At 49.4% G+C, this 16719-nt stretch overlaps 1 protein-coding gene across 4 annotated transcripts in view; it reads right to left on the bottom strand.

Annotated features, from left to right (window-relative positions):
- STARD13 (StAR related lipid transfer domain containing 13) overlaps positions 1 to 16719 on the bottom strand; it is a 155558-nt gene that overhangs the window by 38186 nt on the left and 100653 nt on the right. For 3 of the 4 annotated variants that reach the window (XM_037799689.1, XM_037799688.1, XM_037799690.1), the window contains exon 3: positions 15507 to 15588. The exons of the other annotated variant lie outside the window; for it this stretch is intronic. In XM_037799689.1, coding sequence (XP_037655617.1) covers positions 15507 to 15588 — 82 coding nt within the window. The remainder of the gene's footprint in view (positions 1 to 15506; positions 15589 to 16719) is intronic. 4 annotated transcript variants of the gene reach the window in all.

Raw genomic sequence — 16719 nt, 5'->3', positions numbered from 1 at the left:
CCTGAAGCTGCCCTCAGCAGGTCCTACAGCCGGTCTCCAGCCTCTTCTGCCTCTCTGGCCAGCTCCACCTGGGTTGGCATCTGTGCCCCAGAGGCGCCTGATGCTGCCCATTCAGCAGCTCTGAACCATGTTTGTTTAGGGAAGGATCGCCTGTTATTTGTAAAATTTATTTATCTAATAAACTTGTTCTTCCCTGGTGATTTGGAAGCAAAAATAAACCATTGTATTCTGAGGAAATGTTTTCATCTTCTATATATACAATAAAAATCAAAGGGCTCACTCTTTGTATTATCATACGCTTGACTGTGTTTTATGCTTTCTGACCCACACAGGAGATATATTAATTTTTAAAGCTGGAGACTCTACTGAGATTTGACTACCCATCTTTGTGTCCTTTTGTCCCCTGTGAACTCAGATATTTGCCTGCACCTTAACTGAAGAATTGCTTCTCTGCTGTGAAAAAATATTTACAAAACATATATGGGATAAAGACTTGTACCCCAAGTATATAAAGACTTCTCTCAACAGTAAGTAAAAAAACCAGATTTAAGAAATGGGCAAAACAGACACTATCCAAAGAAGATAAACAAACGACAAATACATGCAGGAAAGGATGGTCAGCATTATCAGTCATTAGGGAAATGCAAATCAAAAGCACAATGAGATGTCATTGTACACGCACTAGAAGGCCTAAATAAAATACTGACAACTCTAAGCGTTAGCAATGATTAGAACTACTGGCCTTCCAAAGGGATACAGCATCTTTGGAAAGCAGTTTGGCAGATTCCTATAAAATTAAACTTAGCATATGACCCAGCAATCCCACTCCTAAGTTTTTTCCCAAGATATATATATATATATGCCCATACAAAGATTTGTATTTGAATGTTCATAGCAGTATTTTCAAAACAGTCAAAAAGTGAAAACAACGCAAACTGTTCATCAACTGGTCAATGGATGTACAAATTGTGGCACATCCCTAACATGGAAAACTACTCAGCAACACAAAGTCACTTACTCGGGGTTCATGCAACATATGCCAAAGGGAAGAAGCCAGACACAAGGACCACACGCTACATGATCCATTCGCACGACATTTTATTACAGGCTAAGCTACGTGGCAGAAAGCAGATCAGCTGTTGCCAAAGCTGGGTGATAGAGGACTTTTTGAGGAGATGGAAATGTTCTGTGTTATGATGACAGCAGTAAATACATGACTATATTTGGCAAAATTAATCAAATTGTATTAAATTATTGAATTTTAATGAATTTAAGTTACACTTTAATAAAGCTGATGAAAAATAATGCAAGGGGGTGACCTCAGCACGAATGGTGGAGTAAACACCTCTGAAAATCCACTCCTCCAAAAAGCAACAAGAACATGGGCAAAAATTCTCAAAATCAACTTTTCCAGAACTCAGGAAAAGAAGCAATGGTTCAAAAAATTCAAGGAGTGTTCCTTAGAGAGAAATGGCGGAATCCATGCAAGCACAGAGAACCCTGAGTCACTTTAACTTGCCTGGACCTCATCCCTCCCTTCCCAGCTCTGCAGCAGGCCCAGAAATCAACAGCATCACAGTCACGCCAGCCGTGAAAACCAGCAGCCTAGCAGCCACTGGGAAGAAGAGAATGGGCCTGGCGCTCTTCCAAAGGCCCATCTGCAGAGACTTGTCATTATTTGATCTTCCCAGAGCTCCTTTCCCAGGGCACCCGTCAAAAGCAGCCAGTGGCAGTTACTTAATATCACTGATGCCTAAAATGGTGATAACTACTGGGGAAAGCAAAGAGTGGATCAAAAACTTAAAAGGGACAGCTGGGGAATGAGACGTCTGTAGGCGGCCGTTTCGGTTTGCTAGTGATGAAATGCAATAGACCAGAAATGGGCTGGCTTTTATAATGGGAATTTACTAACTTACAAGTTTACAGTTCTGAGGCTGTGAAAATGCTGAAATCAAGGCATCAACAGGCGATGGTTTCTCCCCGAAGACCGCCCACGAGCATCGCATCCTCAGCTCATCTGCCACGTGGCCAGGCACATGGCGGTGTCTGCTGTCTCTCCCTTCTCCCCCAGGTTTCGTTGCTTTCAGCTCTGGCTTCCTCTCTGCTTCTGTGTGTCCTCTCTCAGCTTCTCTGGCTTTTCTCTCTCAGCTTCTCTGTGACTTTTTTCTGTGTCTTCTCTCTGTCTTCTATCCTCTTATGAAGGACTCCAGTAAGAGGATTAAGACCCACCCTGACTGAGATGGGTCACATCTCAAGCTAAGATTCTACTCACCAGAGATCTTACTTATAATGGGCCCACCCATGGAAATAGATTAGCTTTAAGAACATGACCTTTTCTGGGGTATGTAACAGCTTCAAACCATCATGGCGGCTTAGGAAAGCAATCTAGCAGGCCACACACAGGAGCTATTAGTACTGTGCTTGGAAGTAAACCTGAGAAGGGCCTGTTCTCTCTCCTCTGAATGCCCACGACATGCTGCAGAAGCAGGAAGGGAAGGCTAAGGCAGAGCACCATGTGGCTGGTGGGGGCTGGAAGGCACGCTCCCCAATACACATGGGGCCCCCAGAAAAGGCAGGCAGACTTATTGGGTCCAGGCACATAAGTGAGAGAGAAGTGACTCACCTTGTACAAGTGACTCTCTATAGGACTAAGACTCCTCAACAGAAACCCCAGAAGCCAGAGGCAGTGGGGCGAGATATTCACACCAAGAATCGTACATCCAACAAAACTGTCCTCCAAGAATGAAGGAGAAATTCCCAGACAAAAAAATTCCCAAACAAAACCTTCCCAGACAAAAAATCTGAGAGAATTCACTGCTAGCAGACCCAGCCTACAAGAAAAACTAAAGGGAATCCTTTGGGCTGTAATGGAAGGACATGAGGCAGTAACTTGAATTCATAAGAAGAAACAAAGGGCATCAGCACAGGTAAAAACATACAGTTAAGATAAAATAAATGTATTTTTTGTTTGTAACACTTTTTTCCTTCTCTCTGACTTAAAAGACAACTGTATACAACAATTATAAAATGGTGTTCATGGGCTTACAATGCTTAAAGTTGTCACTTGTAGGATAATAATGGCACAAAGTGGGGGTGTGTGGTGAAGCCTATATAGGATCCAAGTTTTGTACAGTCAATCCTGCCCAGAAAATTTCATCATTGAAGACATCTCAGGAGTTCTGGGCACATTTTCAAACATCTTGCACACCCCGTTCAGTACTTTTGAATATTGCTATAAGCCAAGAAAGAAAATGCTCCTTATGGTGGTCTGAAGCTAGGCACTCTGCATGCTACAGCATCTGCTGTGCTTTATCTTGCAGAAGGTAAAATAAACAATGGCTAGACTCTGCGAGAATTCTGCAAAGTGGACGAAACACATCCCAGAGACATGTGGCTGCCTGTCTACAGTCTGGCGGCCTCAGGTAGAAGAATCTGTCACGTAGCAGAAGGATTCGGAGCACTTTCTCCAAACCACTGTGGAATTCTGTTCTGAGTGAAGCCAACGGGCATTTAGGAGAGATTTCGCATTGGTACAAGTCATCCTCTGACTTAATAAGTAACACAAAATCCTTCACTCAATCTGAGTTGCTCTAACAGTGCTTCCTGGAAAACTACACCTGCATGAATGTACGTTTCTCCTGTAGAATTTGTTTCATTTGCTCTACGAATACGGCTGTGTTCCCCATGGAGTGCAGCCTCTTTTGAGGCAGGGGCCATAATTCATTCTTCTGATCCTCATAGGCCTCCTGGAGGTTTTATCTGTGATGGGTTCTCAGCAGGTTTTCCTTTTCTAACTGAGCACACTTCGTCTGCATAGGTCCAAGCCGCGAGTGGCTTTGTGTGGCTGCCTGAGACCTCGTACAGTCAGAATGACAGATGGACTCTCCGTGCTGGACGGGCAGGCCAAGGCCGCGTCTTATTTGCATTCCTCGTGCTGCCCTGGTTGCCCGCCCAGCGCAAACCCACTCAGTAAATGTTTGCTGAGAAAACATCAGCGCTTGGCAGGCGCTGGGGACCATCTGGTGGAGCCCCTTTGTTTTCAGATGAGGAGAAAAAGCCGGGGGTAGAATTTATGTGCTCAGGGAGCCACCCGGGTACCCGCCGAGCCGGCCGTCTCCCTGCCCCGTGGCTTATCTGCCCCTGTCTCCCTGGAAGAATATTTAGGAGGGCCGGAAAAGTGCGAGCAGGTGCAAGGACCCCAGTGCAGGCTGTGCGATACATGGGAGTCTCCTTCCCCTGCCCACTTTGTCCGTGGAAAGAGAAACCCCGCGGCACGTGACGAAGCCTGTCCACCTTGCTCTGAGCAAAGGGCCTCGTGTTCACGCAGGCAAGGCCGTCTGCCCCTGTCAGAAGGGAGGTCCCCGGTGCTGCTGTGTCAGAACCCGATTCCTGCTGTTGTCTTCGGAATCCTTTAGCAGGGCTAGTGCCTCCTGAAGAGTGAAATCTGAGGTTCTAGGGGAAAGTCGAAGAGGAGAGAAGCAGCCGAGAGCCGTTCACCTGGCAGTGCGCTCTGCCCAGGGACGGGCCAGGGGCTGGGAAGGAGGGAGCAAGCTGTGCCCCCTGCCCCAGGGGCTCACGGCCTCGTGTGGGATAGAAACTCGGTACAGAAGGGGCGGGGGTCAGGGGAGCTCTGAGGAGGCAGCCGCTCCCTTCCCGAGAGCCTAAGGATGAACCTTCCGGAGGAGGTGACTGTGAGCTGCTTCTGAAGGACTCGCAGGGATCTGCGGCCCCAGCCGGGGTGGAATCACCGGCAAGGGGAGCAGGCTGTGGACAACAGTGGGGGACAGTCCGGGAGCTGCGAGCGGGAGCGTGGGGACACGTCAGAGAGGTGGGCAGGGGCTGCCCCGAGAGGGCAGAGTGAAGGTGTCAGGGGGCTTCTCGGGGTGCTGGGGAGACAGGAGGGCAGTCGATCAGGCTCGCAGACTCCAGATGGGACCCAGGGCAGGAGAGAGGACAGAGGGGAGAGGACGGGTAGCAGGTGACCACACCGGTGCAGGGGATGAGGCAAAGAGACCAAGCCGACGAGCAGTGAGGGCCAGAGCCGACCACTGGCTGACACGGGAGCTGCTGGTGCCTCCCGGACACCAGGCTTCGGAGAACAGGCCATCAACCCTGGAAAACTGCAAAGCAGGGAGCCTGTGGGGGTGAGGATATGGGGAGACAATGAGCTCAGGTTCGGATATGTTCAATTTGGGGAGCTTCTGTGACATCCAGGCCCACTTGGGAATGAGGCTGTGGATTGAACTGTGGTGCCCCCAAAATACGTCAAAGCCCTAAACCTCTGTTCCTGTGAAAGTGGCCTTATTTGGAACTAGGGTCTTTACAGATGGATTCCAGGGAAGAGGGGGCTGTGCTGGATTGGGGGGCCCTAGACCAATGACTGTGTGCTGTTAGGGTGAGGGGAGTTTTGGTACAGACCCAGGGAGAGGCCATGGGAAGACAAAGGGGGCAGGGACTGGGGTGATGCGTCTGCCAGCCAAGGGGCGATGGGCGGCCGGCACCGCGGGAGCTGGGAGAGGCTTGGAAGGGCTGTCCCCCGGAAGAGCTGTCCCCCGGAAGGGCTGTCCCCTGGCAGTACTGTCCCCTGAATGGCTGTCCTCCAACACTTGGACTTGGAACCTGGGCCCCTCAAACTGCAAGAGAATAAATTTCTGCTGTTCCAGGCCATCCAGTTTGGGGTGATGTGTTTCGGCAGCCCTTGGAAAATGAACACAGATATCTACAGAGAATATACACAGTAATTCAAACCAACCATCCAGGGAGAATTCAGAACCCTGGAGAACTCCCAGGTTTAAGGACTGGGCCGAGGAAGAGGAGCTGGGCTCCAGCAGGTGCCGTGGGGTGGGGGGCACTGAGAGTGAGCTGAGCCTGGGGTCCTGGAAGCCAAGGAAAGAACCTTTCAGAGGAGGGCGACGTGGATGGTTGTAGCAAATATCTCAGAAAGGGTCAGTGATGCCAAGCGTGGATTTCACAGTCAGTGAGGGCAGTTTTTGGTCAGGCGGGAGGCAGAGCTACGACGTCTGGCTAAGGAGAGAGATTTTAGGTGTTGGAGGGGAAGACAAATAACTTTGTCTTTATACAATATTCTCTAATACTTAGAAGCCATAAAATAATCTGTGAACTGACAGGTTAGTTTCTTCCAGGTCCTCATTCCTTTTAACATATGGTTGGGGAACTCCTGCCCCGTAGGAGGCCCAGAAGCACCGAGTGCCCGTGACACGTGCCCACGACGGCCACGGTTTCCACGACAGAACCAGCGCAGGAGCTGCGCACCCAAGGCCGACCAGCCCAGGGGGACAAGGCATCGGCCCGGAACAGCTGAGCGCAGACGGCCCAGAGAGCGGGAGGAGCCGCACCCCCGGGTGCCATGGCGTGCGTGGGGCATGGGGGTGCCAGGCCAGAGGGGCCTCGACTGCCCCCAACAGAGGCCGGAGGCATGGGGGGCAGCGTGGCACTGTCCTTCCTTGTCTGTTAGGGCTAAACTGCGTTGGATCTCTGCGAGGGTCCATGCTGAGTTAGTGTCCACTTTACAGTGATTCTGTAATTTTTCTGCCCCAGGCCCAGGAGCCGCGAGCAGCAGGGGCTCTGGGTTCGTCTCCTGCACACGATTCTGGTTAAACCCGTCAGCTGGCCGCCCCTCCTCGGCTCACGTGCTGCTAAGGGGTGTCCGGGGTGTGGCCCTCGGAGACCTTGGGAACCCTGGCCCAGCGGGATGCCCTGCCCGAGGTCAGAGGGGAGCAGGTCGGGGAGCAGCCCCTCCTGCCCGGCCGCGAGCCTGGGAAAGGCCTCGGCTGCCCGAGTTCACGCAGACCCCGGAGGGAAGGCCGGAGGCAGCCAGACGGGCGGGTCTGGAATGCAACAGAGGGCGAGGCCTTCGGGGTCACCGGCCGTCCAAGAGGAGGGCGTGGGGAGTCCGGGGAAGAAAACCAGGGTGCAGCGAGAGGTCAGCGGCCAGCAGCCAGCGTCCGTCCTCCCTCGGGGCAGCTGCCCTGCGGAGGTTCCCCTCTGGCTGTTCCCTACCAAGGGGCAATCCTGCACAGGAAGCTCAGGAAACACGGACACTGTGGACACACGGACACCTGTGGACACATGCTCACCCACAGGAACACAGACATCCATGGGAACATGGACACCTGCGGATACACAGGGCACCTGCGGATACCTGGACACCTGCGGACATATGGACACCTGTGGGAACATGGACATCCACGGGCACACAGGCACCTGTGAACACCCACAGACACATGGACACCTGTGGACACACGGACACTCATGGGAACACAGACTGTGGACACATGGACACCGCAGACACACAGACACCCGTGGACACATACAGACACACGGACACCCGTGGACACAGACACTCATGGGAACATGGACATTGAAGATACGCAGACACCCGTGGACACACAGACACATGGACACCCGCAGACATGTGGACACCTGTGGACACATGGACACCCATGGGAACACACTGTGGACACACGGATACCTGTGGACACATGGACACCTGTGGACATATGGACACTTGCAGAAACATGGACTCCCGCGGACACACAGACACCACAGACACATGGACACCCGCGGACACCCGCAGACATATGGACACCTGTGGACACACGGACACCCATGGGAACACGGACACTGTGGACACATGGATACCTGTGGACACATGGACACTTGCAGAAACATGGACTCCTGTGGACACATGGACACCTGCAGACACATGGACACCCGTGGACACACGGACCCTCACGGGAACACGGACACCGTGGACACATGGCCACCGGCAGGAACAGCCCCTGGACACTAAGCCCCGGACAGCAGGGAGGGAGGGAGGGGGGCCCAGGCTCCAGCAATGCGCTCTCGGGGGGATCGGGCCTGGGGTGGGAAAGCCGTGGGGACGGGCCCTGCGGCCCACAGCGTCACGAAGAGCCCCGCGGTCTGTCCCGGGGCCGGGGAAGAGCTCACAGGGACGGTCCGGGTTTCCTCGGGATTCCTGGGTTTGGGGAATTTCAGACAAACTTCCCGGCCACGTTCCCCGTCCCGGGAGCTGGGGCGGGCGTGCAGCTCTGCCCGCTTACACACCGCGGCGAGTCCCAGAGGATCCTCTGGAGGAACCGGCCCTTGCGGAAGCGCGGCCACCCCGGGGCTGAAGCCGGCAGCAGCCGGGAGAGAAGACGGCGCTCAGTAAGCTCTCGCTAATGCTGGGCACTATCTTCTAGTGCCAAAGTGAAATATTTTTTTAACATTGCTAGTGCTTTTAATAATAAAATACAAATATAAAAAATGTTTAAAAATACAAATATAAAAAGAAAGTGTAGCCCTGAATAAGGTTAAAAGCATGAGGGTCTCCTCGCCCCTCCTGGCCTGTCTGAGTCACGTCTCGGGCATCCTGGGTCGACACGTGAGAGTCACACTGAGCAGACGGTTGGGGAAGGTCACACCAAAAGGCCATTTTCAAACACAAAACCAGTGTTTTTCCTTTCAAAATCATACACAGCAGAGAAAAGCCCCCTGTGACCCGCGTCGCGGGCTCCTGACGGTCCCTGTCCCCCCACTATCTAGCTGGCAGGGGGCTGAGGCTTGCGGGCGGGGGAAGGGAGATGCGTTTCCTGCACGTTAATCTTGCTAAAAAACAAACAAAAGCTACTTGTTTTGTTCCAGGTTGCAACAGTGTTTTGGTGTTACGGTGGCTGAGTCAACACGGCTACACCAATATTCCACGTGTCCCTGCAGGGTAATTCCTACGGGCCTCTTAGGCAGGAAGCCCTTTCCGAGACCCCTTTCCCCTCAGGTACCCCACATCTGAACGGACAGCGGCCATCCCATTGGCCCAAGTAAACCATAATGTGTCCATTCCTCAGCCTCGCTCTGTGGGCGCCCGGGGCTGGGAGGCTCTCCGACGGCGGCCATCCGAGCACTGGCCGAGGTCCAGCACGTCCCGGCCTCCGGGTGCAGGAACACCCCTTCTCCATCCCAGGTGAGACAACCAAAGACCTCCCCCAATGCTGCGTGGGGCCGAGAGCTAGAGGGGGGCCCGTCTCACTTGTCTCTGGAACGAGGAGGGCCCTCGACGGGCAGCCTCCATCAAATGAATGAATGAATGAATGAATGATGCAGCTGGCTGTTTTCCTGACAGTGAATCTGTTCTGCTCTTGATGAACGAACCGAGTGTGCTTTACACTCCTATTTTAACAATTTTTTTTTTTCAGATGGAGTTCTGTGTCATATAAGAAGCAAACACGACCAGAATTTCTGTCCTTGGGATGCGTATAAGTCCAACTCAGAAAATCGCAAGGAGACATCGACATCTTTGGAAGAATTGCCTTCTACGGAAGAAATGGGAAGCATCGGGTGGTATTTCACAGGGACCTCAGGCCTTGGTGGCAGCCCTGGAAGCCATCCGCCTGGCTTTGGATCCCAGCACCCCACCTCCTGGCTTTGTGCCCTGGCTCCCTCATCTGTAACACGGGGGTAACCTCAGAGCCTGCCTTTTAGGGCTGTTACGAGAATTAAATGGATTAAATATTTGCAAAGTGCTAAGAGCAGCGAGCTCTTTGTAAGTGTTTTAAAGAAATAAAGCCACTGCTTGTGGGGATTTGTATTTATTTATAAACTCAGAATGTTAAAGCCGGAAGAGACCGTGGCGATCATGTAATCCCCTATATTCCTTTCCGATGACTTGCCCAAGGTCTCAGTCCAGTTATTGCCACGTATTATTAGAATGACACAGTAATACAATATATAACCCTGCAATGCTCTGTGATAAATATTCTAAAAGGGAAAATATTTACAATATACTATCAATATTCATAAAGACTACCAGTATTTAATATTGTTAGTTATTTTACATACTCAAATCAAATATGTGCCTTTGTGTGGAGCTAAATTATAAATAAACGTGACAGCCACTGCTCTTTGTAGTCATTTTATGTATGAAGGGCTGCCCCTAATCGATTCCCTACCTCCAGGAAACCTGCACAGAACAAGGCGATTGGCCTTGCTTTACACACACTACGATTAGTATTTATTAACAGCACAAATGCCCAGCCCGTCTAATGTGAAATTAAAGATTCAGGAACCATCTTGAACATCAAGAATGAGCAATAACAAGGCAGACTTTAAAGGCTGCCCTCGGGCCACAGCCTGAGAGAAGACTGCACCCCAAAATGCTAGCAGAACATTCTGCAGCTCTCTAAAAATCTCATTCAGAGGCTCTGGGTTTGCTGCCATTTGCTTAGAGGTGACAAGTTTTGCAAGCTGTTTTGACTCCTTGGCTGTCCCTTCCATTCTGATCTAGTTACTCACAGTTTCAACTGGGTCACTAGGTAGGTAGAGCTGCAATGACTTTCCATGACTCCCATGAGAGCATATATTTTGATTAAGAATTCAATTAAAAAAATGTCAAAACGGAAGTATCACTGCAATGGCTAAAGCAGCAGAAACTGCGCTCTCCTGACTTCATCAGCCGACAATCACAGAGAGCCTACTGGGTGCGGGCAGTGGGGGTCAGCGGCGGGAGCAACAGGAGATGTGGGCGCCACCTGCAAACCTGCCTTGTTTCTGAGCCCTAAAACCGAGGGCCACCCAGGCAGATAACGGGGCCCGTCTGGAGTCTGGGTTCCCTGTGCCACCCACATCCTTGCTAGTCTCTAGTTCCAAACCAGTCACAAAAGGTAAGAGGCTCAGTGACTTTCTGGGAGTAAACTGGGCCCTGGTATATTACGTGCCTGTCTACACAGCAGAGACGCCTCCAGGAAAGCAGAGGTGAACGCTCTTCCTACCGCGGGAGACGTGTGCAGGGACCGTCCATCTACCTGGCAGAGCCTCATCTGCCCTCAAGCTGTGTTGCCTTTACAACTGCATGTTGGCCCAGCATTTCCAACGCGTATGAGAAATCTTTAAAAATTAAACACGAGACCAGCTCCATCTCTGCGTCTGTGGTGCCCGTGGAGGAAAATAAATGGAATTACAGCCCCTTCCTACCCTCCTGGGAGAAATCGTCACTTGGGTGTCCAATTAACCACTTACCCACCTCACAGCTTACACATGTGGCCCGTGCCCTCCAGCTGGAGGATCCCTCGGCCTGGCTGCTGGCAAGGCGGGTGCCCGACATGGTGGCAGAGCCCACACGGAAGGGAAAGTACCCCCTCACATCGTCTCCTCGGCCCGGCGGACCCCCTCCCTGCCCACCTGCTCCTCTGATCCACCCAGCGTGCACCCACGCCCTGGGCCCCTGTCCCACCTACAGCTCCTGGCTTTTCCCCACTCCTGCACCCTGAGATCTCGGTGCCCACCCCCCTCCCCCCAGCCAAATGCCTTTCTTACTTCCTAATATTTTTGGAGACACGGCTGTCACAAGAACTATTCCATTTATAACAATCTCCTGTTGCTGGAACTGTTATGCGAGCCGGGCCCTTACTGAGAGCACTGCACTGCCCGCACTGCCGTGGCCCTCCACCTCATGCCCACGTGGAGACACCCTTGGGGCCGGGTCTGGCCCCTGCCAGGGGCCGTGTCAGAGCCAGGGTACGTGATTTAACTCTGTGCCTCTAAATGATTTCATATGAATTGTACTGGCTCGTCCCTATAACATGTCTGAATGTTTTTTTTTAAAGAGCAGACTGATGGAAAAGTCCACCACTTGGTCAAGGCATCTCAGATGACAGCAGTGAGTGGATGTGGATTCACCCCCCACATCTGAGGCTTGCAACTCGGCCTCCTAAGCCACACATGTCTTCCTGGGAACAGGACTGCAGGAGACGAGGGCTGCCCTGCCACTCTTGAGTAGAAAATCCATGGTAAAACTGTTACCGTCAGTTTACAACGTGACCTCTCATTAAAATTTGAGAGAGGAAATCCTAGGGAATCTGTGGAAAAAGCTACTAGAACTAATGAGTGAGTTCAGAAACATTGGACAAGGATGCCACAAAATTATTTTGATGCATAGTAATGAACAATTGGAAACTGAAATTATAAAAATGTGCCATTTATAATATCACCACAAAACATGCAATTCTTAGGTATTAAGAAGTATTTGTTGTATCTATAAGCTGAAAACTACAAATTACTGCTGGTAAAAAGAATAAAAGGCAATCTAAGTAAAACACATATAAAACACATTTGAATTGGAAGACTCAGTATTAAGATGCCAATTTTCTCCCAACTGGTCTATAGATTCAAAACAATTCCAATGAAAACCCTGGTTGGATTTTTCTCAATAGATATTGACAAGCCGATTCTAAAGTTTAAGGCAAAGGAACTAGGATATCCAAAACAATCCTGAAAAAGCAAAGCAAAGTCGGAGGACTCATACTATTTAGTTCCGAGACTTAAATAAAGCTAAAGTTATCAAGACAGGGTGATATTGGTGAAAGGATAAACACATAGACAAATGGAATAGTCCAGAAATGGACTCATACATAACTGGTTGACTGATTTACAACAAAGGTGCAAAGGCACTGAATTTTCAACATGGTGACAAAGCAATCAGACATTGGTTTGCAAAAACTGAATCGCAGCCCATACCTCTCAGCTTACACAAAAATTAATTCAAACTGGATCATGGACCTAAACGTAAAACATAAAACTGTGAAAAGCTGTGATGGTTAATTTCATGTTTCAGCTTGGCCTGCTTATGGTGTCCAGCTGTTTGGTCAAGCACTGGCCTGCTTGTCACCGTGAGGACATTTTGTAGTTGGGATTTGCATCCACAATCAGTTGACTGCATCTACTATCAACAACCAAGACTGCCCTCAGTAATGTGGGGAGTCTCTTCATCCAATCAGTTGGAGGCTCATAAAAGCCAGAACTCAGGATTTCAGAGGTCAGAAGAACTTCGGTCTCAGCAATAGCTCTTGCCAGAATTTCCAAGCCAGCCATCTTCCCTGGGAATTTGGACTAAGGACTTCAGTATCACCTTTACTGGCGTGTCCAGCTTGTGGCCTGACCTACAGAATTCAGACTTGCCAGCCCCTATGGCGATATGAGCCAATTCCTTATAATAAATCATCTATCTATCTATCTATCTATCTATCTATCTATCTATCTACACAAACACATACACACACGCATATATATATCCCATTGGTTCTGTTTCCCTGCAGAACCCTGACTAATACAACTGTCTAGAAGAAAACATAGGAGAAATATTTGTGACCTTATGTTAGACAAAGATTCTGATACGAAAGGAAAAGCATGAAATAAAAAATCGATATATTGGACTTCAGAAAAATTAAAAACTCTTGTGAGAGACACTGAAGAGACTGAAAAGACAAGCTACACTCTAGCAGAAAACAAGACACCACTAGACACCCATCAGAAGGGCTAAAGATAAAACAAAGAAAAACAGACAATACCAGGTGCTGACAAAGACATGCAGCATCTGCTATTCTCATGAATTACTGCTGAGAACACAAAGCAGCCTGGCCGCTTCGCAGTTTGGGATTTCTTATAAATTTAAAATACACTTATCCTAAGACCACACAATCCCTTCCTAGGTTTTTATCCAACAGAAATGGAAATTAAGGCTCACACAAAAACTGAGTGTTTATAGTGGCATTTTAATCATCCAAACTGGAAACAACCCAAATGTCTTTCCACGGTGAAGGATAAGCAGACGGCAGTCCGTCCATCCACTGGACCACGAGTCAGCAGTAAAAAGAGATGAACTCCTGATACACACACACACACACACACACACACACACACACACACACACACACACACGGCATGGGTGAGCCTTGAGGGCATCACACCAAGTGAAAGAAGTCAAACTCAGAAGGCTGCATCCTGTTTGACCTCATTTATATGACACTCTGTAAAGGCGAAACTCTAGGTACAAAAGCAGAGCAGCAGTGGCCATGGCCGGGAGCGGTGCTAGAGGCTGACGACAAAGGGGCGTGTGCAATTGCTTTTTTGGTGGAAATGTACTAAATCCTGGAGGGGTGGTGATTATAGGACAGGATGTGTTTGCTAAAACTTGAAGAACCGTACACTGAAAATAGTGGATTTCCCTCTATATGGATTACATCTCAATTGAAAGAAAATTTTAAAAATTCAATGGGGGAAACAGATAATGGAATATAATACAATTGAACAGTAAAAATAATTTCTTTTAAAAAAATGCCAGCCAATAAATATATTCTTGGTTAAAACCAAGGGGAAGACTCAGGATGTGGTGGTGGTTGAGTAATTATGGGCAGAATCGATGTTGGTAGGAGGAATCGGCTCCTGTGTGGGGCCTTCTTCTGACACACGAAGAGAAAACACTGGTGTTCAAATTCATGCCTTTTAAAGAATAACAACCAACTCTTCCGTCTGTCCTCTTATAACTCTCACAAATGGTGTTTTGTCCTTGTTTCCTAGCCCAAATCCCGTTTCTAGAATTTGTGATTTGAGGAATTCCTTGCTTTTCTATCCACTTAAACAAACTCACAGAATTGTTTTCCATGAAACATTCAGAAATCACTTTTTAAAGCAAATATATTCTCTCTTCATATAGGAATCTAAAGTGACTGGCTTTGGGACACAAGAATCTGTAGACATCTGAAGACTTGGCGAGCTGAAAGTTGTTTGCACACTGTTCTCTCACACGTTGGTCTCTCCCATCCCGAGGACAGTTTTGCTCATCACTGCTCTCCCCTTAAACTGCCACCTTATGTCATGTCTATGTCACATGCAGAATGTACTAGAAGGAGCAGTGGATCCAGAGTTTTGAGTGCCTGGGATTTAAGGCACTTCTGCCCCTAACAAGCTTGGAGAAACACCTCACCTCTGAGAAACGAACGTTCATCTGCAGCTCTGACCTCTCTCTAGAGCTCTCACTTAGATAACTTCAAATTCCGATCGAACACCTCCCATCACCTCCCATGCAGCACCAAACTGCTCAGGGATGTCGATTACACAGGCAATTTTTATTATTGCCCAGATTATCATTGTTATATACTTGTTCATGCATTCATGCCTTATTTCTTCAACTAGATTTCTCCAGCCAGACTATAAATCTTTGAGGAGAGGGAACTGTCAATCTATGCATCTTTGTATCCCTAGAGCATCTATCACCTAGCAACAGCTTAGCTAAATTCCAGTTTGCTGGTATATTCACCCGACTTCGCAAAATATACAGCCACGTCCGGCTGACTCATGGAGCCTCACAGGGCCTTCCCCAACCACTCCTGCTGTGGCTGTCCTCCCCGGCCCACCTATGCCACTAACCACTCTCCATGTCATCATCTTGCTTACTTTTTCATAGCATTTAATATTTTCTGAAACAATCTCTCTCTTCCTTCTCTCTCTGTCTGTTGTTGCAAGCCCTCTCCTGGAATTTAAGCTCCATGTGGTCAGGCACTGGCCACGCCCACTGTAGTGTACCTAGAACCTGCTCAAGCCCTCGCACATAGTAGATGCTCAGTAAATACTGAATAGCTGAAGTAGCCCCTCGATACACGACACCTACAGCACACTTGGCAATGGAGAGAAACAACCACCATCCCAGGAGTTACCTGTAAAGAGGTTCTACAAGGTCCTTTTCAAGAAAGTCATGGTCATTCTTGACAGCCACGATGTTGATGGGAAACTGTGCGTCTGAAAGAGAGAGAGACACACAGGGACTCGGCACCTGCTGCACACGAGCGGGCAGCAGTGTGTCCGGCCACCGAGCTGCCGAACCAGCCGTGCCTCTCACCAGAGATGTGTCGGTGTGTTTAAGACAGCGGGCGGTTTCATTCTTATCACAATAAATGCTTTCAGAGCACAAAAGAAGTGTGAGCTAGGAGACTCATCGAGGTTTGACCTTGCACGAGTCGCCCAGGACGTGGCTTGGGTTTTGTGGCTCCTTCTTACAGATGTTTCCTGATGTGGACATGGGGAAACTCTCCCAGTGCTCTCCATCTATCTAAGGGCTCGGCCACTGACTTCTAGCCAGATGTGCTCACGAAATACTTAGTTTGGCAGAATTTTCTTTCCTTCCAAAAGGAAATTTCCCAAAATAGCCCCATCTCAATGGCCTCCAATGTTTACCTTAGCAGTGAAATCTTTCACTTTGCAGCATCAGCAAAATACCCTAAAAGCTGATTCTATCCAAAGAGAAGAAGAGATTCCCACACCACAACCTCTGTCAATGGTGGACTGACTCCGGCGTTGCAGGACTGGGCGATTCTCAAAACACAGGGCCGACTTTCAGCATCTCATCCGGGAGGTAACACCCCAGAGACCACTGGAATGGAGGTGCATTCCAGAACTAAGAGACTCCCCCGAGTCTAAGGGTTTATGAGTCTGTGAAAACATTTAGCAGATATTCTAGGTTCAAGGCACATTCAGGGATATGCTCTCTTTATCCTCAAAAGTGTAGGTGACAGAAATAGAATAACTTTTGCTTTGTTTTTAAACACAAAAACTGAGCTTCTGGGTGAATGGCAGAAGTCACCAGTGAGGAAAGTTCAGTTTTCCGATCCTTTCCACCCTACACAAATTCCCACCATCAAGAGGAAAAGCCAACACTGGCCCGTGTGCTAGACTCCCTCTGCCCCCTCGTCCGGGACCGCGGCCCACCGACCTGTGCCCTGCTCTGTGTCACCAGGGTCACCATGTAGTGACCTGCTGTGTCCCCAGTGTCATCTACATGGTGACCTGCTCTGTGTCCCCAGGGTCACCAAATGGGTGACCTGCTCTGTGTCCCCAGGGTCACTACGTGGTGACCTGCTCCATGTCCCAGGG

Source organism: Choloepus didactylus, chromosome 12, assembly GCF_015220235.1.
Source record: "Choloepus didactylus isolate mChoDid1 chromosome 12, mChoDid1.pri, whole genome shotgun sequence".
In the NCBI taxonomy this organism is placed as follows: domain Eukaryota; kingdom Metazoa; phylum Chordata; class Mammalia; order Pilosa; family Megalonychidae; genus Choloepus; species Choloepus didactylus.
The sequence above is the reverse complement of the archived record's forward strand: the minus strand, read 5'-3'. Positions and strand labels throughout refer to the sequence as shown.